Source organism: Salmo salar, chromosome 02 (genome assembly GCF_965601325.2).
Source record: "Salmo salar chromosome 02, fSalSal1, whole genome shotgun sequence".
NCBI classification, from domain to species: Eukaryota; Metazoa; Chordata; class Actinopteri; order Salmoniformes; family Salmonidae; genus Salmo; species Salmo salar.
The window spans coordinates 91,583,952-91,608,581 of record NC_138292.1 but is presented as its reverse complement, the minus strand read 5'-3'; the positions used below and the strand labels follow the sequence as shown (position 1 = coordinate 91,608,581).

General features: G+C 38.6%; 1 protein-coding gene across 1 annotated transcript; it reads left to right on the top strand.

The window, feature by feature from the left end:
* Positions 1-972: 972 nt before the first annotated feature.
* Positions 973-24,513, top strand: LOC145864253 (uncharacterized). The gene is made up of 3 exons (XM_082969664.1): positions 973-1,009; positions 22,058-22,792; positions 24,494-24,513. Exons 1-3 carry the CDS (start codon positions 973-975, stop codon positions 24,511-24,513), a joined length of 792 nt encoding a protein of 263 aa, XP_082825790.1.
* The last annotated feature ends 117 nt before the right edge of the window (positions 24,514-24,630 follow it).

Below are 24,630 nucleotides of genomic sequence, written 5' to 3'. Positions count from 1 at the left end.
TCCATTAAAGATACCAACTCAAAGCCTATGTTCGTCTATATATGGGTTGTTTAAATTGTATCTAATTATATTCCCAGTATTACTTCATCAAATCTCTAGTAATCATTATACACACATACAATTCATCATATTTTCATATATTCACAGAATCCATAGAAAACGTAAAATTCTCAGGTAGTCACGACAACCATTCCATTTGCTTTTTCAATGACTCTCCATAGCTACGAAGCAGCTCTCCAAACATACTCCCAGCAGAACAAAAAATAAACTTTTGTTTCCCGGACAATGACCATGGGATCCTCAACGGTTCTCTAATCTCCCAGAGACCACGGCAAAATCAAGCCTCCCAGGAACTATAGACCTTCCGCTGCTTTCTAAAATATCATCCCGCTTATTATCCACATTTCAATCATCTGATTAAGCATATTTCTATATGTTACTACATGTTACTATTTTTTTTTTAAACTACGTTCGAGATGTGGTATTCACTCAGCTCGCTGCCTCTCAGATCAAAGGTGGGTCCATCTGCTCCGTTCCTGAAGTGTGGTCTCCCTGAGATCCCAAGTTTGAGGGATCCCTTGTGCACCATTTACCCAGGTCGTCAGGAGCCAGGTCGTCAGGAGCCAGGTCATTTACCCAGGTCGTCAGGAGCCAGGTCATTTACCCAGGTCGTCAGGAGCCAGGTCATTTACCCAGGTCGTCAGGAGCCAGGTCATTTACCCAGGTCGTCAGGAGCCAGGTCATTTACCCAGGTCGTCAGGAGCCAGGTCATTTACCCAGGTCGTCAGTCACCAAGTCAAGATTCACATCCCCATCGCCAAATGTGGTGGTTAATTTCTTTAATATCAATTGAGGAGACAAACTTATGACACAAGTCAGAGTTATTCTTAAACTAAATCTTTATTCACTTATAAGGGAGCAGGTCAATACAACGTACACATATAAAGTAAATCAATTGAGTGCCCTACGATAATGATGGCTGGTGGACCCACGGGACAAAAGTACAAAGGTATTTTATAGCCCTTTCAACCTACATGACGAACAACAGATGTATTGAACGGGTCACAAGGTTAAGATTTGTATGAAAGATACTTATAATTCTCAGCAGACAGTATCTGCTGTAAAAACAGTACTCTTTGTGTAGAGACCAGGGTCTGGCCCTGGGGTCATCTCTCCCTGGTACCATATAGAACAGAAACATTAACTCATGCTCTGGAATGTGGTCTCTTTAGGTTTTATCACCCAAAAGACATTGTAAATCTCCTGTCAGTGTTTTCTCCCAGAGGCCCATCCTCAGTAGAACACAGACACAATAGTTCTAAGAACCCTCTATTCTGTTGCATAAAACAACCATTTGATGAAATAAAAGTATTATAACAATGTTGCAGTTTTGCTCTCAGTGTCCACTGAAAGTTGACTAGTAACAACAACTGGGACCTAAAAGACACCCACCATGAGACCCACTATATCTGCCCAAGAAGAGGCAAAAAAAAGAAAACCGAACACCAAACGTAAAGACAGGAAGCAAACCAAAATGGTGGAGCAACTAAAGGTGTTGACTCTCCACATCTATCAAGACAACTGGAGCACTGGGCCAGACACTCTTAAATAGAACCTGGACCGGCTCAGCTGAAACACCTTCCCAGTTAAGACCACAAATATATCCTATATCCTAAGTTTGCTTACCACCAACAGAAACCTTCCATTTCTCATTATAACGAACTACAATGCTTCACCTTCACCAATATAAACATGGCGTCTACTGGCTGTCAAAAATTAAAAACAAGAAAAAAACGTATTTTTCTCCCACTAGTTTCTAGAACTCTCATCTTCCTAGAACTCACTAGCTTCTAGAACTCTCATCCCCTTGGAACGAGCCCAAACAAAACTAATCTCCAATACAGGAAAAACGTGCAGTCAAAATAAATTGTGATCCATGGCAACTCACTGCCTAAACGCAAAACACTAAACGTTTTGACTGCCCACCCTTGAGACAATCAGAAACCAAGTTGTCCTTACCACGGACATGTCTGATTTCAAGAGGAAACTCCTGCAATATCCGTTGTCACGTTCTGACCCTTGTAAGATGTAATTTTCTATAGTAGAGTAGGTCAGGGCGTGACAGGGGGTGTTTTTGGGTGGTTTTCTTGTTATCTGTTTCTATGTGGTTTTTCTAGGTTTCTATTTCTATGTTGGGGTTGTTGGATGATCTCCAATTAGAGGCAGCCGGTCCTCGTTGTCTCTAATTGGAGATCATATTTAAGTAGGGGGTTTTCCACTTGTGTTTGTGGGATGTTAATTTTTTAGTAGTGTGTATTTCTCTGCATCACGGTTTTGTTATTTTGTTGTTTCAAGTATTTGGTGTATTGCAACGTTTCACGGTAATAATAAATATGTGGAACTACAACCATTCTGCGCTTTGGTCCGATCCTTTAAACAGCCGTGACAGAACAACCCACCACAAAAGGACCAAGCAGCATGGTAGGGATCAGCTGGACGAATGGACTTGGGAGAAGATTTTGGATGGGAAAGGACCGAGGGAGGAAATTGAGGCAGCAAAAATGGAGCGACGATACTACGAGGCAGTATGTCACACTGACTGATGGGCAATTTCACATTATAATCAACTACAAAGCTTCACCTTCTACAATATAAACATGGTGTCTACTGGCTGTCAACAATTAAAAACAAGAAAAAACACTTCTATACAATCTTATTTTTTTCTCCTTTTTCTTCCTAAAACTCACGAGCTTCTAGAACTCCTGTCTTCCTAAAACTCAGAAACCAAGTTGTCCTTACCACGGACATGTCTGATTTCAAGAGGAAACTCCTGCAATATCCGTAGTAACTTCCCACCTCACTGCAGAGCTTCTCTCTCTTTTCAGGGTTAACTAGATAGGCATGTTGTTGGATCAGGGCCCAGTCCCCAATGTCATGCTCTAGTACATTTGGGTTGGCACATCTGAGAATGAACCCTGATATTCTAAAAGCAGGGCAACAATGTCAATATAAAAGTACCCAACAATTGTCAGTTGGGTGCATAAATAATTATGATTACTAAACGTTACGTGAATTGTAAATATGAAATATCAAAACCAAATGTACACCCCTTTGTTAATATGTATTGGCAATAATTAACTTAATGGTGAGGCATGGAATAATAAAACATTTATCTTTTGTCAGGCTGGATGTTTGAAATATGAGATGATTTGAGTCATGCTTCTTCAGTAGTGGAATAAAGACAATTAGCACTTGGATGTTGTAAAGAAATACTGGACTGATGTAAGATTGTTAATAACATTTATTGTAGACCAATTTATTATACTGCGTCCATGTGTACAGGCTGCAAGTACGTTGAAATTAAATCACTGATATCTATTAAGGGGGAAATCAGGTTGTACGTGCTGTTGAAACTTTCACAACTAAAAATAAACACATGGAAATGGAAGATATCATTTACCTCACTGGTTAGAGGACAACCTGCAGACGACAGTTAGTCAGCTACATTTAGAGTTTATGGGTCCCCAAAACTAAGAGAAACGCAACACTTATTTGTCATCACTCATATCAATTGTGCAAGAAATCCTATTAAAAGTAGCTCAAAAACCACACGGAATCTGGGAATAATGTGTACATCACTGGTTAGAGGACAATTTGTAGAAAACAGCTAGCTACATTTTGATTCAAGTGGGTCACCAACGTGATAAACAGCTAGCTACATTGTGAAGTGTTACATTGTGATTCCAGTGGGTCACCAACGTGATAAACAGCTAGCTACATTTTGAAGTGTTACATTGTGATTCCAGTGGGTCACCAACGTGGTAAACAGCTAGCTACATTTTGAAGTGTTACATTGTGATTCCAGTGGGTCACCAACGTGGTAAACAGCTAGCTACATTGTGAAGTGTTACATTGTGATTCCAGTGGGTCACCAACGTGGGAAGTGTAACAACTCTAACTTTTTGTTAAATCTCATAAATAACTCATTCAATTCAGAGCCTGAATTTTTCCCCTGAGGCTAATATCCATATCATGTTGAACTCAATAGAACAGGGGGAAAACATTTAGGGTTCTACATCATTAAAATACTCCTACTACAATGTTAAAACATTCTACATTGTGACATCATTAAAATACTGCTTCTACAATGTTAAAACATTCTACACTGTGACATCATTAAAATACTCCTACTGCAATGTTAAAGCATTCTACATTGTGACATCATTAAAATACTGCTTCTACAATGTTAAAACATTCTACATTGTGACATCATTTCATTGATATCATGAAACAACATGTATTGTTTTATGTTTAATCAGATATCTTTTATCAGAGTATCTCTTCCCACATTGATCACAGCTATGAGGTTTCTCTCCTGTGTGTGTTCTTTGGTGTAGAGTCAGATTTCTAGATGCAGCAAAACATTTCCCACATTGATCACAGCTATAGAGTTTCTCTCCTGTGTGTATTCTCTGGTGCACTGTCAGATCTCTAGATTGACCAAAGTTCTTCCCACATTGATCACAGCTATATGGTTTCTCTCCTGTGTGTGTTCTCTGGTGTACTATCAGGCTGCTTGACCGATTAAACCTCTTCCCACATTGACCACAGCTATAAGGTTTCTCTCCTGTGTGTGTTCTCTGGTGCACTATCAAGGAGCTTGACACAGTAAAACTCTTCCCACATTGATCACAGCAATAAGATTTCTCTCCAGTGTGTGTTCTCTGGTGTAAAGTCAGAGAGCCAGATTGACCAAAACTCTTCCCACATTGAGTACAGCTATATGGTTTCTCTCCTGTGTGTGCTCTCTGGTGTACTATCAGGCTGCTTGACCGATTAAACCTCTTCCCACATTGACCACAGCTATAAGGTTTCTCTCCTGTGTGTGTTCTCTGGTGCACTATCAAGGAGCTTGACACAGTAAAACTCTTCCCACATTGAGTACAGCTATATGGTTTCTCTCCAGTGTGTGTTCTCTGGTGTAAAGTCAGAGAGCCAGATTGAACAAAACTCTTCCCACATTGACTACAGCAAAATGATTTCTCTCCTGTGTATGCTCTCTGGTGTATTTTAAGTTCTGATGAATATTTGCAACGGTTCCCACAGTCAGAACAGCAGTGAGATTTCTTCCCTGTGGTTCTCTGCTGGTGTTTCTTGAGGTGTTCTGATCTGGAGAGACTCTTCTCTGCCTCGTCAGCATCATGATGTTGTTGAGGCTCCTCAGATGATCCACTATAGCCATGTCTCTCTCCTGTGTGAATGACAAAGTCATTCAGATGGTTAAAGTCTCACAACAGCAGAAATCCACTGTTTATTTGAGGTAAAAGGTGATGCCCAGAGCGTACCCATGAAGTTGTACAACAATTGACATTTGTTTATTGATTTGACAATTAAGACAGTCAAGTGAGCAACAATCATATTTTGTCTTGTTTTCACATTAGTAGTAACATCAATGATTGTAGGCTACAAATAATTTATTAAAGTTGTTGAAACCCTAAGCAGTGTGCCAGATGACTTTTGGTCTCCAAAATAGGCCCCTTTCTGTGTTTGCTAAAATTGCGTCACGAAGGCAAAGCACACACAATTTGGTTGAAGAAACACCTCCCTGCTAATGAGGAAATCACTAGTTATGGATGTAGTATATCTGGTAATGAGGAAACCACTAGTTATGGATGTAGTATATCTGGTTATGAGGAAACCACTAGTTATGGATGTAGTATATATGCCTGGAACAAAAATGGTAAGCGAAGATTTTAGTTTTTCACAATGTATTCTGAATATTACAGCACAAGATCAGGAGTGCTACTCAAGGAAACTCACATTAAGCTCTGTGTCTATTCACTAATTCACCACCGTGGGGGAAAACTCAGGGGAGTTCTCATAGGCTGACAGCAAATATAGCCTCCATTTCCAGGTTGCTTATGAGTGCATTTCACATTACTTTTGGATTATAATTGTAATGCTTGTTTGAATGTCCTGTTTGTGTTGTTAAAGCAAATCAACTGCTTTATTCTTAAAAAAACACTTAAACCAGTAAAATGCTCTTTGGCTAGCTTTGCCATCAGCCTGACAATGAGGGTTTGTACACTAAGCGTTTAACAAATTGGCCTATAACTTCACCTAACAATAACATAGACCTACTGTAGGACCCATAACTTCACCTAACAATAACATAGACCTACTGTAGGACCCATAACTTCACCTAATAACAACATAGACCTACTGTAGGACCCATAACTTCACCTAACAACATAGACCTACTGTAGGACCGATAACTTCACCTAACAACAACATAGACCTTGGACTATAAATCATTTAATATTTAGGGTGAAACATGGAAACTAAAATGTCTTTGTCTTCATTACATTTCATCACCAGATAATTTTGTGAATAATCCCACTAGGCTACTCTGTAATGTGTTGTCATTCTAAATGTCCTGAATAAAGGAAAATATCTCTGTGTGTTGTACAATAGCCTATCCATCAAGGAACAGTTCTCTACACATTATGAGCTAAGTATCTCCGTTTCCAAACAGACTAACGAGACCCTACTGTAAATCAAGCAGACAATAACACATTATAAACATCAATTTCAATCCACACGTTATGACTATAACTACTGTTCCCTGAAGGAGGGAAACTAGGTTTTCATAATGCCGACCCAAACGGATACTAAATGAAACGGCCCATGGCAGACCACCCATACCTGACCCCGCAAGATGTGTCAGTTTTGTCAATTTATTCATTGTCTTCCGTATCAAACACTCCTGTCAATGTTGAGTTAGGACGCACACCTGATTACACATATAGAAGTAGGACTAGTCTACCTGGCCTGCGCACAAATGTAGGCCTATAAATGTGCCCATTTGTGGATGTCTGATAGTATTTCTGATTGTCTTAACTTCTCAGGGCTACGTGGGAGCTAGCGTCCCACCTGCGGGACACAGCCAGTGAAATATCAGGGCGGCAAATTCAAAACAACAAAATGTCATAATTCAACTTTCTCAAACATACAACTATTTTACACCATTTTAAAGATACACTTCTCCTTGATGTAACCACATTGTCCGATTTCAAAAAGGCTTTACAGCGAAAGCAAAACATTAGATTATGTTAGGAGAGTACAGACAAAAATAATCACACAGCAATTTTCCAAGCAAGGACATGTGTCAATAAAACCCAAAACACAGCTAAATGAAGCACTAACCTTTGACGATCTTCATCAGATGACACTCCCAGGACATTATGTTACAAAATACATGTATGTTTTGTTCGATAAAGTTCATATTTATATCCAAAAACAGCATTTTACATTGGCACGTGATGTTCAGAAAATGTATTCCCACCAAAACGTCCGGTGAATGTGCACATCAATTTACAAAAATACTCATCATAAACGTTGACAAAATATATAACAAATATTTAAAGAATTATAGATAGACTACTCCTGGATGCAACCGCTTTGTCAGATTTTAAAATAGCTTTATGGAGAAAGCACATTTTTCAATATTCTGAGTACATAGCTCAGCCATCACAGCGAGCTATACAGACACCCGCCAAGTTCGGGGCAACCTAAACTCAGAATTAGTATTAGAAATATTCTCTTACCTTTAGTGATCTTCATCAGAATGCACTCCCAGGACTGCTACTTCCACAAGAAATGTTGTTTTTGTTCCAAATAATCCATATTTATGTCCAAATACCTCCGTTTTGTTCGTGCGTTCAGAGCACAACGCACGAGCGCGGTACCAGAGATGAAAAGCCAAAATGTTCCATTACCGTACTTAGAAGCATGTCAAACGCTGTTTAAAATCAATCTTTTTGGTATTTCTAACGTAAAATTGCGATTATATTCCAACCGGACAATAGTGTATTCATTCAAGGAGAAAAAGAAGGAACGGCGTGCTCGCGGGACCACGCATATCCAATCCCTTTGTTGCCAGGCAGTCCACTCAGTAACTGAGCTCCTATTATCTACCCAGTGACAGGAGAATGCTCAAACCACTTTCTGAAGGCTGTTGACAGCCAATGGAAGCCTTAGGAAGTGCAACATAACCCCTCAGATACTGTAGTTTCGAAAGGGACTAGAAAGAAGAACTACAATTCTCAGATCCTCCACTTCCTGGTTGACTTTTTCTCAGGTTTTTGCCTGCCATATGAGTTCTGTTATACTCACAGACACCATTCAAACAGTTTTAGAAACATCAGAGTGTTTTCTATCCAAATCTACTAATAATATGCATATTCTAGTTTCTGGGCCAGAGTAGTAACCTGTTTAAATTTGGTACGTTTTTCATCCGGCTGTGAAAATACTGCCCCCTACCCCAACAGGTTAACGCACCACAAATAATGAGCTGAGGAGCTTTCTCAAAGCATATTTTTCTTCACCTCAAACAGCAAGTAAATAAAGTCTTATTAAAATCCATTGCAAATGACAATAGTTCCTCAAAATATTTTTAAAATATTTCCAGCTCTCACCCTTTCGACACTCGGCACGAAAGGGAAAAACGTAATGCTCTGATCCAGTGGAAATGTCATAAAATACCTGATTACTTTTTATCCCTTTCACAAATAGCCGACAGCTGTGTCTGTCCCAAACTCACTGGAGCAGGAAACTGAGGGCCTAGAATATTTTATACAATGTTGCAAGCTTGCTATCGTGAGTTTCTGGCCGACCCAGTTGATCGTTGATACAATGTTTCAAGTTCGTTGTAGACAAGCCATGTGCAGCCAATGTGATTTCTAGGATATTTATTTTTATCAGGATATTTTCTACCTGCAGGCTGCAATGTTTTTATTTGTTGGTTTTATGTAGGCTATTTTTACATAGTTGGCAATGGCAATAAAAGTTACTTTTAGATTTGTATAATTTTAATTTAGATAGAATGTAGATTAATCACAGACAATGATTTTGAGATACTATTATAAATTAAATTAGGCTGTTCCAGTAAAATGTGCATATGAAAATAATAACTGGCACCAGATCAGTAGAAATGGTAAGATACATTTGCACTCCAAATGTAGGTTGCTGACTGCTTGTGTAGCCTATTACCAGCAACGTAAGAATTTATGAAGGCCAGCAGGAGGTGGTGGTTCAGGAAGAGTTTCTTCTCTTTTGGTTGGGCCACATTGATGTAATGGCATGAAAATAAATTGGCTGAATATTATACAATGACTTATCAACAGCTTAAATAATTTGACCCCCCACAGGAAATCTACACTGGCAGTTATATAATATACTATATAGCCTAGAAACCTGGTTAAACTATCATTATGACACCATGGATGAATTCTAGAATATACTATATATCCTAGAAACCTGGTTAAACTATCATTATGACACCATGGATGAATTCTAGAATATACTACATAGCCTAGAAACCTGGTTAAACTATCATTATGACGTCATGGATGAATTCTAGAATATACTATATAGCCTAGAAACCTGGTTAAACTATCATTATGACATCATGGATGAATTCTAGAATATACTATATAGCCTAGAAACCTGGTTAAACTATCATTATGACATCATGGATGGCCAGTCCTTGTATTCATAGTGTAGTGAATTCAGTGGGAGGCTCAAAGCTGAACTCAAACCTGAGTCCAACAACTGTCAAGCCAACACCTTATAACTGTTACACCAAGATGTCTGAACTTCTTGACGAGGTCGCTAGGTGTTGGGTTACGGTTGCTACAATGGTTTTCTCTATGAATTTGAGTGATTACATTTCTCCAGCCCCCATCCCTCAGCTGTTTACCAAACCAAGTCTCTGGGCAGCCATTTTGTTGCTGTTTAAATACTAGGTTGTCCCTTTAAACAAGCCACACAACAATCAATCAATCTGCAGTTGAAACAATAACAAAGCTGTAATTCCACCACTTGTTTTGGTTATAAGATGATAGATGGGGCTGGAGAAATGTAACTACTCTCAAATTAATAGACGGACCTACGGATGCAAGGACTGACCATCCATGATATCAACATTATAGTTTTAACCATGTTGAGGCTATACAGTGTTGATTTACATTGTTTCTAAACATTGGAGTAAAAAAATCTTATTTGGGGTTCTGATGGGGTACAACAGTTGAACTAAGCTCATGAGGCATGTGTTATATTCTTCAAGAATCAATGGCTATAAATAAATTATTTAAAAGTCAAAATATGGATGTAGCAATTGCATATTTCCCCTTTAACACCACACATCAGTTCAACAACTGCAGAGTTTATGACTCTGTATTTAAGACAGTACTTACTAGTGTTAACCAGGGCCTGTTCACCGTTAGAACCATTGGATGCTTTAAGATGCGTTTGGGAAACCGGGCCCAGAAATCCAGTGTCTTCTTCAACCTCCTCCTTTTTGGATGTGACAGTCATCTCCCCCTCCTCCTCTTTCACTTCAAAAACTGAATCCTCCTCTTTCTCCTCTTCTTTTACTTTAACATCCTCCTCCTCCTCTTTCACTCTGAATGAATCTTCCTCTGGGCCGAGATATCCAGTTTCCTCCTCTTCTTCCTTTTTTGATGTGACAGTCATCTCCCCCTCTTCCTCTTTCACTCCAAAAACTACATCCTCCTCTTCTTTTACAGTAACATCCTCCTCCTCTTTCACGCTGAACGCCTCTTCCTCCTCTTTTACTGAAATGTCTTTCTCTTCTTCTTTCAAGGTAACAGCCTCACCCTCTACTTGTTTTTGTATTGTAACATCCTTCTCTTCCTTCTCCTCTTTCACGAGAACTTCTTTCTCCATCCAGCAGACCTCATCTTCTTTAGCAGGAGGAGAGTAGTTTAGTGAACTCATGGTCGGGGATGTTAGCTAGCTAGCATCAGCGACTAGCTTAGTTCTAAGCTAACTTAGCGTCTAAAGAGCTTTATTGGTTCAGCTATTTTGTCTAGCAAGCTACCGAGGTGGCTGACGAACTGTTGCTGCTGTTGAAAGAAGCGTTCCGTCCACTAGATTATACGTCACACCAACAGCATCGACTTAAATTCCCAGACCGCCATCTGCTGACTGGAGTGGGTAACGCAGTTGAGTAAAATGTTATTTTTTAAAATATATATATTTTTTTTTTTTTTGCACAGATCTTTATTTAACTTGTTGTAAATAACAGTAACATGCAAAACAGTAACATGCAAAACATAAACATAACATAACATAACTGCCAGAGGGAATCCAAAGAAATTAGAGAAAAATAAAAAAACTTTTATATCAAATCAAATACAGACATATATCGAATACATTTTTTTGACATATTGTTTTGTATACGTTTTAAAGATTCTAAGTACTGTTCCAAATCAGATAAAAAAATTAAGAAAAGGGGCTTTTTCTTCATAAATTTTGATTTGTGGATGAAAGATTTTCCTAATAAAATAAAGAGATTTATGACATACTCACGTTCAATTGTGGAATCAGTGTAGTAAAATAATATGTCAAACTTAGTAATATCAATGGTTGTATGCAATTTGCGGCTAAGATATAGTTTTACATCAGTCCAAAATACTTCACTATATAAACAATTACAGAATAAGTGTTCAATAGATTCAGTTTCTAGTTCACAAAAACTGCATTCACTGGTAACGTCAAATATATATTTAGAAATCAAGCTATTACACGGATAGCATCTATGGATTATCTTAAAGGAGATCTCCTTTACTTTATTGGTCACCATAAATCTGTGTGGAGTGAGCCAAGCACGGCGCCAGTTTACATCAAACGATGAAGCCCAACAAAATATCGCAGAGGGAATAGACTTCCTGTAGAAAATATCCCTTATTAAACGATTGTTGAATTTCGTATCTAGTAGACCAATGCCATTCAACTGAATGTCGCTTACAATCGGAGATATTCCAAAATATGCATTATTCTGAAGTAAAGTTTTTATCCCACTAGGTATAGCTTTAATAACAGTGTCATATTCCTTGCTTGAAACCTCAAAGTTGTATATTTCCATAAATTCTCTCCGTGTAAATAGATTCCCACTGTTATTAACCAATTGGCTGACAAGAACAATGTTTTTCGAGAACCATTTATGGTTAAATAACATCTTATTTCTATGTAATATTGACCCATTGTTCCAAATAAAACATTTATGAGGTGAAAAGTTGTGTTTATACAACAAAGCCCAGCACATTAAAGCCTGCTTGTGAAAAACCGCCAGTTTCACAGGAATTTTACCCACAATATATGGACATTGTAGTAAAAAATTAAGCCCGCCGAACTTCTGAAAAACAAAATGAGGTATAATATTCCAGAAGCTATGAGGATTTTTTATGTACCTTTTAATCCAGTTGACCTTTGATATCTGATTGAAGAGAGTGAAATCTAAGACATTTAGACCGCCATCACAAACCCTGTTGGTGATAACATCTCTTTTTATCTTATGTGGCTTGTTTTTCCATATGAAGTTGTACAAAAGCCTATCTAAGGTACAGCAAGTGGATTTGGGAATGTCAATAGATGAAAAAAGATAGGATGCACGAGATAGCCCCTCAGCTTTGGATAAAAGCACCCTTCCTTGAAGACTTAAATCCCTCCCTAACCATGAGGATAATTTTTTTTTGACAGATTCAGTTACAGGGTTCAAATTAAGATCATTCATAGCCTTAAGATTTTTGGTGATCTTTACACCGAGGTAGGTTACAGTATCTTTTTCAGAGATGTTACAATCTGCTGGATTGACAGCTCCTTTCAAAACAAACATCTCACATTTGGAAAGATTTAAAACCAAACCTGAGATTTTGGAGAACTGCTTCACGATATCCAATGCTAATCTAGCTTGAGATACATTTTTCAAAAAAAGTGAGGTGTCATCCGCCAGTTGGGATATCTTGATCTCTCTGGACTGGAATGTAATGCCTTCAAATGGACTTTTATGAACTAATGAGCATAGCATTTGAGATACTAACAAAAATAAAAAAGGTGAAATTGGACAACCTTGTCGTATTCCTTTGTAAATGTTAAACCTTGAGGATGTTCCATGACAGAGTTTGATACAGCTATTGCCACCATTATACAGAGTTCTAATAGCATCAACAAAGAAACGACCAAATTTCAAATGCTTAAGACAATCAAAGATAAAATTGTGACTTACTGTATCAAATGCTTTCTGAAAATCCAGAAATAGGATAACAGGGAAGTCATCTAATAGATCACAATACTCAACCAAGTCTAACACCAGCCTGAGATTATTAGATATATGGCGCCCTTTCATAAACCCTGATTGACATTCATCAATCAGATCATTTAAGCAAGACTTTAACCTTTTTGCAAAGATTAAGGCTATAATTTTGTAGTCGTTATTTAGGAGTGTGATTGGACGCCAATTATCAATACTTAGGAGATCCTTGTGTGGTTTAGGTATAAGAGTAATAACCCCTTGCTTCAGAGAGGCAGGTTGTTCTCCCTTCTTTATAGCCTCCTTAAAGGTTTCAAGTAAAAAAGGTGCTATTTCTTGAAAGAAGGTTTTGTAAAATTCAGAGGTTAATCCATCACAACCTGGAGATTTGTTCTTTTTTAACTGAGCAACCCCGTACTGGATGTCCATAATGGATACATCTTGGCAACAAGACTGATTGAGTTCTTCACTAATCAAATTAACATTCTCTATAGAATCAAGGAGATCCTTAGAGTCACTCAAATTGTTATCTAAGGAGTAAAGATTCTCATAAAACTTAGTGGTAAATTCTGATAACAACTCTCTATCCTCAGTGGTAACCCCATTAATTTTAAGTTTCCGAAGTGTGTTGAGTTCCCCTCTCCTCTTCTCCAAATTAAAAAAGTATCTACTGTTCTTTTCACCTTTTTCAAGCCATTGTTTTGTAGATCTTATGAAAGCTCCTCTAGCCTTTTCCTCATACAATGTATCTAGTTGATTCTGTAAATCATTCAATTTAGCTTTCTCATTAAGATCAAGATGCTCAATCTCTGTAATAACGGCAATTGTCTTAGAGAGTTCAGCTACCTCACATCTCCTTCTTAAAGCAAGCCGTTTTCCATAAGTAATACAGGCTGAGCGGATTTTAAATTTCAGCAGTTCCCAATATTTCCCATATTCTGCATTAGATGTAGCTAAACTCCAGTAAACAGAAATTAGATTCTTAATCACATTTTTTAAATCATCATGCAATAACAATGAGTTATTTAGTTTCCAGTAACCACCAGAGTATTTCTTACCATCATTACTGCATATTCTTACAGTCAACCATATGACTTTATGATCCGTCAGGACTGCAGGCAGTATTTTTACCTCTACAGTGTTGGGCACAAGACTAGAGGTTATCACCCACAAATCAATTCTTGATTGTAAGAAACGATCTCTATTACTCCATGTGTATTGTATCTCTCCAGGGTTTTTTACTCTCCATATGTCAATTAAGTCCAGGCTTTGGCAGAAATTCACCAACTTGTTCACACCAATGTTAGGCCTATGAGGCAATCTATCAGTCTCATTAGAATAAACCATATTAAAATCTCCACCAACTATTATCTGACTGGATGGGTATTTTCTCTGAAGATTTTTAAGAATTTCTTCAATTTCCTCTAGAAGTAAGTTATTTGGAGGACTAGAACAGTATCCATATACATTACACAACACAAATAATCTGTCCATGTGGTTGATGACCGCTACTAGCCAATGTCCATTGGAGTCTATTTGAGTAAACAAAAATTTCCCTTTGAAATTGTGTGCTAAAATTGCAACCCCAGCTGAATGATTTGTCCCGTGGGCCAAAAAAATGTCACTGCCCCACTGATTTTTCCAATAATTATAGTCCTCTTTGCATGAATGTGTTTCTTGAACGAATACAAGATCTGCGTTGCAGTCCTTACAAAACAAAAAAAAAGCTTTTCTCTTCAACAGGTTACGTATGCCCCTGGCATTGATTGACATAAACTTCAAGTCCATATCTATAGAATAGAAAGAAAAATCCTATGCAATCTCAACTTTACCCTCTCTATAAAAAGTTGCTTCATATATGTATTAACAGAATTCTTAACTTGTAAAATAGTAACACCATGTTTCAAAAGTAGAACGTTCAGTTTGCAGTGGGGAAGGAACTACCTTGTAAACCTACCGACAGAACAAATCAAATCACCCCGGTCGTATTTCTTTACCGTTGGCGAAAAAAGCTCTGATTCCCCTGTAGTATCCACCGTTTCCTTGATTTCGGGCCTGTTGTACGAGAGGCCACAATTTTGCCTTTGCTGCCTTGTCTGCTGCAGTCAAGTCCTCACCGAATCTAAGTTTTCTTTCTTTCAGAAAGGCGCTTTCCTTTGCTTTCTTCCAAACTGCATCTCTCGCTGTGCGAAAAGCAAACTGGATGATGATCGATCGGCTGACGATGGCATCTTGTTTCTTCCCAATACGATGAGCGACATCCACAGCCATATCCATATATCCATCGGGAAAGTCCGGTGCCACACGGTTACAGATGTCTCTTACTAAGCGCTTCACATTCTCATCCTGGTCCTCGGGGACACCGTAAAGCCGTAGCCCCCACCTTCTCCGGTATCGCTCTGCTTCCGATAAGCGCTCTTGCATGTCTGCGATGGTCTTCTCCTGAGCAATGCATTTCTCAGACGTAGCAGTGTTTGCAAGTTTAAGCTCTTCGATACTCTTGTATGCATGATTCAGAGAGGTCTCGAGGTCAACTATTTTTGATGTGTTTTCGCGTATCATTTTCTCCAGACCGTCGGCTCTTTCGTTTACAGCATCGATTATGTTGATCTGTAGTTCGCACAAAGATAATTCTTTATGTGTCTTTTTGGGTGCAGGACTATTGACTGCATTTTCAGAATCAACCGAATGTCCAGAATCCTCCATTTCTTCTCCTGAGGAGTCAGGTGGCGGTTTTTCTCCAACGTATGAGTGCTCAGCTAGCAACTGCCTTCTCCTCCCTTTGCTCTTTCGCACATTTTTTCCTTCCATTTCTCAAAGTTATGAATCAAATTATCGGTCAACTAAGTGTTGTTCTCTATTGTGTTTACTATAAGCCAAGTTCCGTTACATTTAAGTAAGTTTGAGAGGGATAAAAGTTAAGGTTACTCGGAGCAAGCTGAAATCTCGTCTACACTCGCCGCCATCTTCCAGCGCCTTGTTGAGTAAAATGTATATTTAATTTTCAGACAAAAAGTTAAAGTGTAGGAAGCATGAGTTTTTACTCACCAGTGTAACAACACAGTGTGGTTAAAGACGTAGTAACTTAGTTGTAGTCATGATCTGGTTACCTATGAGTACAAACAGTTATGTTTTTGCGTTGTTACATATTTCTTAACTTATTACCGGATATCTTCTAAACTACCCACAATGCACTATGTGCTACAGAGTTTGTATGCTAGCTCGGTATCTAGCTCAAGCTTGTAAACGTCAGTCACACCTCATGCTTTCATAAACTGTGTGGTTGTGATATCTAGTGGGAACGCATTAGCACGGTAGACTCTGCTGCCTTGTTGTCAGTAGGGATGTTACTTTTGATACCGGAGCTACGAGGCCTGCGTCCAAATCGCTAAGCAGTAAACTTCAAAGCAGTGTACCGATGCCTGTATCACTTTATCAGCAGCACGTCATCAATGACGTCTGAAGCTTCATTTCATCAAACAACCACCTGATTGGTTTGGTATTGGGCTTGTTCGACAATGCAGGCGACTGCCGACTGACTGATCTACAAATCCCCTGTTGCTGCTGTTGAAAGAAGCGTTCCGTCCACTATATATACGTCACACTAGCATCGCCTTAAAGCCCCACATGATGTATTGCTACACCATGTAGGAGCAGTATAGACCTAGTCTGTTCATTATATACATCTACATGATGTATTGTTACACCATGTAGGAGCAGTATAGACCTAGTCTGTTCATTATATACATCTACATGATGTATTGTTACACCATGTAGGAGCAGTATAGACCTAGTCTGTTCATTATATACATCTACATGATGTATTGTTACACCATGTAGGAGCAGTATAGACCTAATCTGTTCATTATATACATCTACATGATGTATTGTTACACCATGTAGGAGAAGTATAGACCTAGTCTGTTCATTATATACATCTACATAATGTATTGTTACACCATGTAGGAGCAGTATAGACCTACAGTAGCTGCCTACTTATTTAGATTTGGTTTGACTGAATGAAACTGTGTTAAATGTGCTGTAGTAAAACATGTTAAAGAAGAGGAGGTCTGCTGGGCGGAGAAAGAAGCTCTGGGGCTGAACATTGTCGTGAAAGAGGAGAAGGAAGAGGAGGATGTTACAGTTAAACAAGAAGTAAAGGGTGAGGCTGTTACTGTGAAAGAAGAAGAGAAAGACGTTACAGTTAAACAAGAGGAAGAAGAGGATGATGCTGTTTTTGGAGTGAAGAAGGCAGGAGAGATTATTGTCACATTGAAAGAAGAACAAGAGGAGGAGATAGGAGATCTGATTAACACCAGTAAGTACCGCCTTAAATTAGTTTTTAACTTTGGATATTCGGAGTTGTCTCGTCAATACCTCTTCAACGGAGGGCCCTGGGATGATGACTGATATGTCTAGAATCAGACGACGTAGAGAACAAGCTACCCCTTGTTTTCTCCGTTCCGTTTCCAAAAAGTGACTTAACATATATATTTCATAAGGGTCTATCTGCTGACCGCAGACTGGGGGGCACGGCATGTAGTGATTTTAATGTAGTGATGATTTACTACACACCGTGCCCCCCAATAGAGCCATGTGAGAGTTGGGTTGGCTACACCAAAGATTATAGATATACTGACAAGATGTCTCTCCGCCCTAACAAGGGGAGTCGTTGTCCACAAAGCGGCACTGCGGGTTCTCTCGCTCCCGCCTATCCTGTCTTTGGATTGGTGGATACATCTTATTATTGTAATCTATTGTTTATATTCTATGAGGGTTGTTGTCGTCAACCGCCTGTATTCAATGGAGAGAGATGCTAAGCTACTAGCATGAATATGCATAGCGATCTGGAGACAACTCCTATAGTGTTTTTATCAAAGTTGTCGGTATGTCACGTGTCCACATAACAACTTAATCATTACGAAACTTCTGTTGGATAAAGTAAACCTCACGTAGCAAATAAGCCATTAATTTTGTTGTTAACCAAATTCGACACTTTGGGTTGATAATTGTTTCCACTTGGATACAACCTACTGTAGCCTACTGGCATGACCTAGAGAGTAGAGGTCGACCGATTATGATTTTTCAGCGCCGATACCGATTATTGGAAGGGGGAAACCCCCGATACCGATTAATCGGCCGATTTTTCTTTTTCTTTTATTTATTTATTTGTAATAATGACAATTACAACAATACTGAATGAACACTTATTTTAACTTAATATAATACATCAATAAAATCAATTTAGCTTCAAATAAATAATGAAACATGTTCAATTTTATTTAAACAATGCAAAAACAAAGTGTTGAAGAAAGTAAAAGTGCAATATGTGCCATGTAAGAAAGCTAACGTTTAAGTTCCTTGCTCAGAACATGAGACCATATGAAAGCTGGTGGTTCCTTTTAACATGAGTCTTCAATATTCCCAGGTAAAATGTTTTAGGTTGTAGTTATTATAGGAATTATAGGACAATTTCTCTCTATACGATTTGTATTTCATATACGTTTGACTATTGGATGTTCTTATAGGCACTTTAGTATTGCCAGTGTAACAGTATAGCTTCCGTCCCTCTCCTCACTCCTACCTGGGCTCGAACCAGGAACACATCGACAACAGCCACCCTCGAAGCAGCGTTACCCATGTAGAGGAAGGGAAAAAACTACTCCAAGTCTCAGAGCGAGTGACGTTTGAAACGCTATTAGCGCGCACCCGGCTAACTAGCTAGCCATTACACATGGGTTACACCAGCCTAATCTTGGGAGTTGATAGGCTTGAAGTCATAAACAGCGCAATGCATTGCGAAGGGCTGCTGGAAAAACGCACGAAAGTGCTATTTTGAATGAATGCTTACGAGCCTGCCTACCATCGCTCAGTCAGACTGCTCTATCAAATCATAGACTTAATTATAACATAATAACACACAGAAACACGAGCCTTAGGTCATGAATATGGTCGAATCCGGAAACTATCATCTCAAACAAAACGTTATTCCTGTTACATTGCACAACCTTCAGTGTTATGTCATAATTACGTAAAATTCTGACAAATTACCCAAAGTGTTGCATATACCCTGACTGCGTGCCATGAACGCAAAATGACACAATTTCACCTGGTTAATATTGCCTGCTAACCTGGATTTCATTTAGCTAAATATGCAGGTTTAAAAATATATACTTCTGTGTATTGATTTTAAGGAAAGCATTGATGTTCATGGTTAGGTACAGTCGTGCAACGATTGTGCTTTTTTCGCAAATGCGTTTTTGTTAAATCATCCCCGATTGGCGAAGTTGGCTGTCAGGAAGAAATAGTATTCACAGTTCACAACGAGCCAGGCGGCCCAACTGCTGCATATACCCTGACTCTGTTTGCAAGAGAAGTGACACATTTTCCCTATTTAAAGAAATTCATGTTAGCAGGCAATATTAACTAAATATGCAGGTTTAAAAATATAGACTTGTGTATTGATTTTAAGAAAGGCATTGATGTTTATGGTTGGAGCAACGTGTACCTAAGCGATTATATGCAACGCAGGACAGGCTAGATAAACTAGTAATATCATCAACCATGTGTAGTTAACTAGTGATTATGATTGATTGATTGTTTTTTATAAGATAAGTTTAATGCTAGCTAGCAACTTACCTTGGAATTCTTACTGCATTCGTGTAACCTCATGGAGTGCAATGTAAAGCAGGTGGTTAGAGCGTTGGACTAGTTAACCGTAAGGTTGCAAGATTGAATCCCTGAGCTGATAAGGTAAAAATCTGTCTTTCTGCCCCTGAACAAGGCAGTTAACCCACCGTTCCTAGGCCGTCATTGAAAATAAGAATGTGTTCTTAACTGACTTGCCTAGTTAAATAAAGGTCAAAAATTTTTAAAATTAAATAAAATAAAATCGGCGTCCAAAAATACCGATTTCCGATTGTTATTAAAACTTGAAATCGGCCCTAATTAATCGGCCGACCTCTACTAGAGAGTTACAATCTACTGTAACCTACTGGCATGACCTAGAGAGTTACAACCTACTGTAACCTACTGGCATGACCTAGAGAGTTACAACCTACTTTAACCTACTGGCATGACCTAGAGAGATACAACCTACTGTAACCTACTGGCATGACCTAGAGAGTTACAACCTACTGTAACCTACTGGCATGACCTAGAGAGTTACAACCTACTGTAGCTTACTGGCATGACCTAGAGAGATATAACCTACTGTAGCCTACTGGCATGACCTAGAGAGATATAACCTACTGTAGCCTACTGGCATGACCTAGAGAGTTACAACCCACTGTAACCTACTGGCATGACCAAGAGAGATACAACCTACTGTAACCTACTGGCATGACCTAGAGAGTTACAACCTACTGTAGCCTACTGGCATGACCTAGAGAGATACAACCCACTGTAACCTACTGGCATGACCTAGAGAGATACAACCTACTGTAACCTACTGGCATGACCTAGAGAGTTACAACCTACAGTGGTTGTTCCACTGGATATTATAGGTGAATGCACCAATTTGTAAGTCGCTCTGGATAGGAGCGTCTGCTAAATGACTAAAATGTAAATGTAATGTAAATTTAGAGAGTTACAACCTACTGTAGCCTACTGGCATGTCCTACATACAACCACTGGTATGTCATGTAAATGTAAATGTATGCAAGTATTTCTAAAAAACAATCTCACTTTTATGGAGTATTGTGATATCATTATGGGGTATTGTGATGTCATTATGAGGTATTGTCTGAATATTGATCATTAAAAAAAAGACATTTTCTATTTAATCCATTTCAGAATAAGAGTTATTTTATTTATTTCTACCAATTGATTGGTTGAAATGTTATGAAGTGTAATTTTCCATATAGACACACCCCATGTGTTTAATAAAATCAACTGTATGTGCAGAACTTGAACTGAACTGATGCTTCAAGTGTTTGATTAAATAATTAACACACACAAATGACTTGAGGAAGCCAGAGATCAATATAACTAGAAGAAAATAACCAATTCCCCACCTGCTGCTGGCCCCACACACTTAGTTACAGTCACATGTTCAACTATCATCAGCTGATCCAGGAAATCATTTTCTGAATGACAGTCACATGACAAACATCACGACATGCAACAACAACCAAAGTGCTTCTTCATTCATTACTCTGGTAAAGACAGTTAGGCCGTGCTCCACGTTGGATCCAACATCCCTAACAAATGTGTTGTCTGTTTGATTAACTGTAGTGTCCTGTTAGTCTGTTTCCACACAGAGATACTTAGCTCATAATGTGTAGAAAACTGTTCCTTGATGGATAGGCTATTGTACAACACACAGAGCTATTTTCCTTTATTCAGGACATTTAGAATGACAACACATCACAGAGTAGCCTAGTGGGATTATTCACAAAATTATCTGGTGATCAGGTTATGAAATGTCATGACAAAGACATTTTACTTTCCATGTTTCACCTGAAATATTAAATGATTCATAGTCCTAGGTCTATGTTGTTGTTAGGTGAAGTTATGGGTCATACAGTAGGTCTTTGTTATTGTTAGGTGAAGTTATGGGTCCTACAGTAGGTCTATGTTATTGTTAAGTGAAGTTATGGGTCCTACAGTAGGTCTATGGTATTGGTATAACTAGCAGTTTCCACATTAGCATGGAGTTTCTGCAACCAAATTGCATGCGCATCGCCCTCGTGCGCCAATTTTTGCAAACACAGAAAGAGGCCTATATTGGAGACCAAAAGTTGTCTGGCACACTGCTTAGGATTTCAACAACTTTAATAACTTATTTCTAGCCTACAATCATCGATGTTTCTGCTAATGTGAAAACAAGACAAAATATCACTACAGTTTCTGACTTGACTGTCTTAAGACAGCATCACCTTTTACAGTGGATTTCTGCTGTTGTGGCCTTTAACCATCTGTCTGACTTTGTTGTTTACACAGGAGAGAGATGTGACTATCGTGGATCCTCTGGGGAGCCTCAACAACATCATGATGCTGACAAGGCAGAGCAGAGTCTCTCCACATCAGAACACCTCCAGAAACACCAGCAGAGACCCACAGATGATCAATCTCATTGCTGCTCTGACTGTGGGAAAGGTTGCAAATCTTCATCAGAACTTAAACTACACCAGCAAGTACACACAGGAGAGAAACCGTACTGCTGCTCTTACTGCGGGAAACGTTTCTCAAGATCAAATTCACTAAAAGTACACCTGCGAATTCACACTGGAGAGAAATGTCACCACTGTTTTGATTGTGGGAAGAGTTACTTAAGATTAAAATCACTAAAAGTACACATGAGAATTCACACTGGAGAGAAATCTTATAGCTGTGATCAATGTGGGAAGAGTTTTACTATATCTAGCTGTCTGACTATTCATCAGAGAACACATACAGGAGAGAAACCATATAGCTGTACTCAATGTGGGAAGAGTTTCACTACATCTAGCCAATGGATTGTACACCAGAGAACACATACAGGAAAGAAATATCTTAATTGTACTCGATGTGGGAAGAGTTTTACTCAGTCAAGCAACCTGGTATCACACCAGAGAACACACACAGGAGAGAAACCTTATAGCTGTGATCAATGTGGGAAGAGTTTTACTAAGTCTAGCAGTCTTATTGAACACCAGAGAACACACACAGGAGAGAAACCTCATAGCTGTGATCAATGTGACAAGAGATACTCTGATAAAAGATCTCTGATTAAACATCGGAAAATACATGAAGGAGTTGTTTCATGATATCAATGAATTAATTTCACAATGTAGAATGTTTTAACATTGTAGTAGTAGTATTTTAATGATGTCACAATGTAGAATGTTTTAACCTGTTTGGGATAGGGGGCAGTATTTTCACGGCCGGATAAAAAACGTACCCGATTTAATCTGGTTACTACTCCTGCCCAGAAACTAGAATGTGCATATAATTAGTAGATTTGGATGGAAAACACTCTAAAGTTTCTAAAACTGTTTGAATGGTGTCTTAAGATTAAGTATAACAGAACTCATTGAGTATAACAGAAGTCATATGGCAGGCACAAAACCTGAGGAGATTCCATACAGGAAGTGCCCTGTCTGACAATTTGTTGTCCTTCTGTAGCATCTCTATCGAAAATACAGCATCTGTGCTGTAACGTGACATTTTCTAAGGCTTCCATTGGCTCTCAGAAGGCGCCAGAAAGTGTAATGGGGTGTCTGCAGTCTCTGGGCGAAGAACAGCAGGATAATTTGTTAGTGGTCAGCCTGGGAACAGTGACACTGGAGATGCGCGTCCACGAGACTACACCATTTTTTTCTGTCAGCCTTTGAATGAATACAACGTCGCCCGGTTGGAATATTATCGCTATTTTACGAGAAAAATTGCATAAAAATTGATTTTAAACAGCGTTTGACATGCCTCGAGGTACGGTAATGGAACATTTTGATTTTTTTTGTCACGAAATGCACTTGCGTGTCACCCTTCGGATAGTGACTTGAACGCACGAACAAAACGGAGCTATTTGAATATAACTATGGATTATTTGGAACCAAAACAACATTTGTTGTTGAAGTAGAAGTCCTGGGAGTGCATTCTGATGAAGAACAGCAAAGGTAATCCAATTTTTCTTATAGTAAGTTGAGTTTAGTCTGAGTTTAGTGAGCACCAAACTTGGTGGGTGTCAAATTAGCTAGCCTGTAATGGCCAAGCTATCTACTCAGAATATTGCAAATGTGCTTTCGCCGAAAAGCTATTTTAAAATCTGAAACCGCGATTGCATAAAGGAGTTCTGTATCTATAATTCTTAAAATAATTATGTTTTTTGTGAACGTTTATCATGAGTAATTTAGTAAATTCACCGGAAGTTTGCGGTGGGTATGCTACTTCTGAACATCACATGCTAATGTAAAAAGCTGTTTTTTGATATAAATATGAACTTGATTGAACAAAACATGCATGTATTGTATAACATAATGTCCTAGGAGTGTCATCTGATGATCATCAAAGGTTAGTGCTGCATTTAGCTGTGGTTTTGGTTTTTGTGACATATATGCTTGCTTTGAAAATGGCTGTGTGATTATTTTTGTCAGGGTACTCTCCTGACATAATCTAATGTTTTGCTTTCGCTGTAAAGCCTTTTTGAAATCGGACAATGTGGTTAGATTAATGAGAGTCTTGTCTTTAAAATTATGTAAAATAGTCATATGTTTGAGAAATTGAAGTTATAGCATTTTTGAGGTATTTGTATTTTGCGCCACGCTCTACCATTGGATATTGGTGAGGCGTTCCGCTAGCGGAACATCTGTCCCTAAAAGGTTTTAACATTGTAGTAGAAGTATTTTAATTATGTCAATGTAAACCCCTAAACGTTTCCCCCTGTTCTATTGATTTCAGCAAGATATGAGCTTCATTAGTAGAAACATCTTTGTACTTTGCTCCGTTCATCTTTCCCTCGATCTTGACTAGTCTGCCAGTCTCTGCCACTGAAAAACATCCCCACAGCATGATGCTGCCACCACCATGCTTCACCG

Coding starts and splice junctions, on each gene's coding strand:
- LOC145864253 (XM_082969664.1), top strand. CDS start 973: ATGATGGCTGGTGGACCCACGGGACAAAAGTACAAAG. Junction 1,010..22,057: donor CACGGGACAAAAGTACAAAG/GTATTTTATAGC, acceptor TTGTTTACACAG/GAGAGAGATGTGACTATCGT. Junction 22,793..24,493: donor ACCTCATAGCTGTGATCAAT/GTGACAAGAGAT, acceptor TATTGATTTCAG/CAAGATATGAGCTTCATTAG.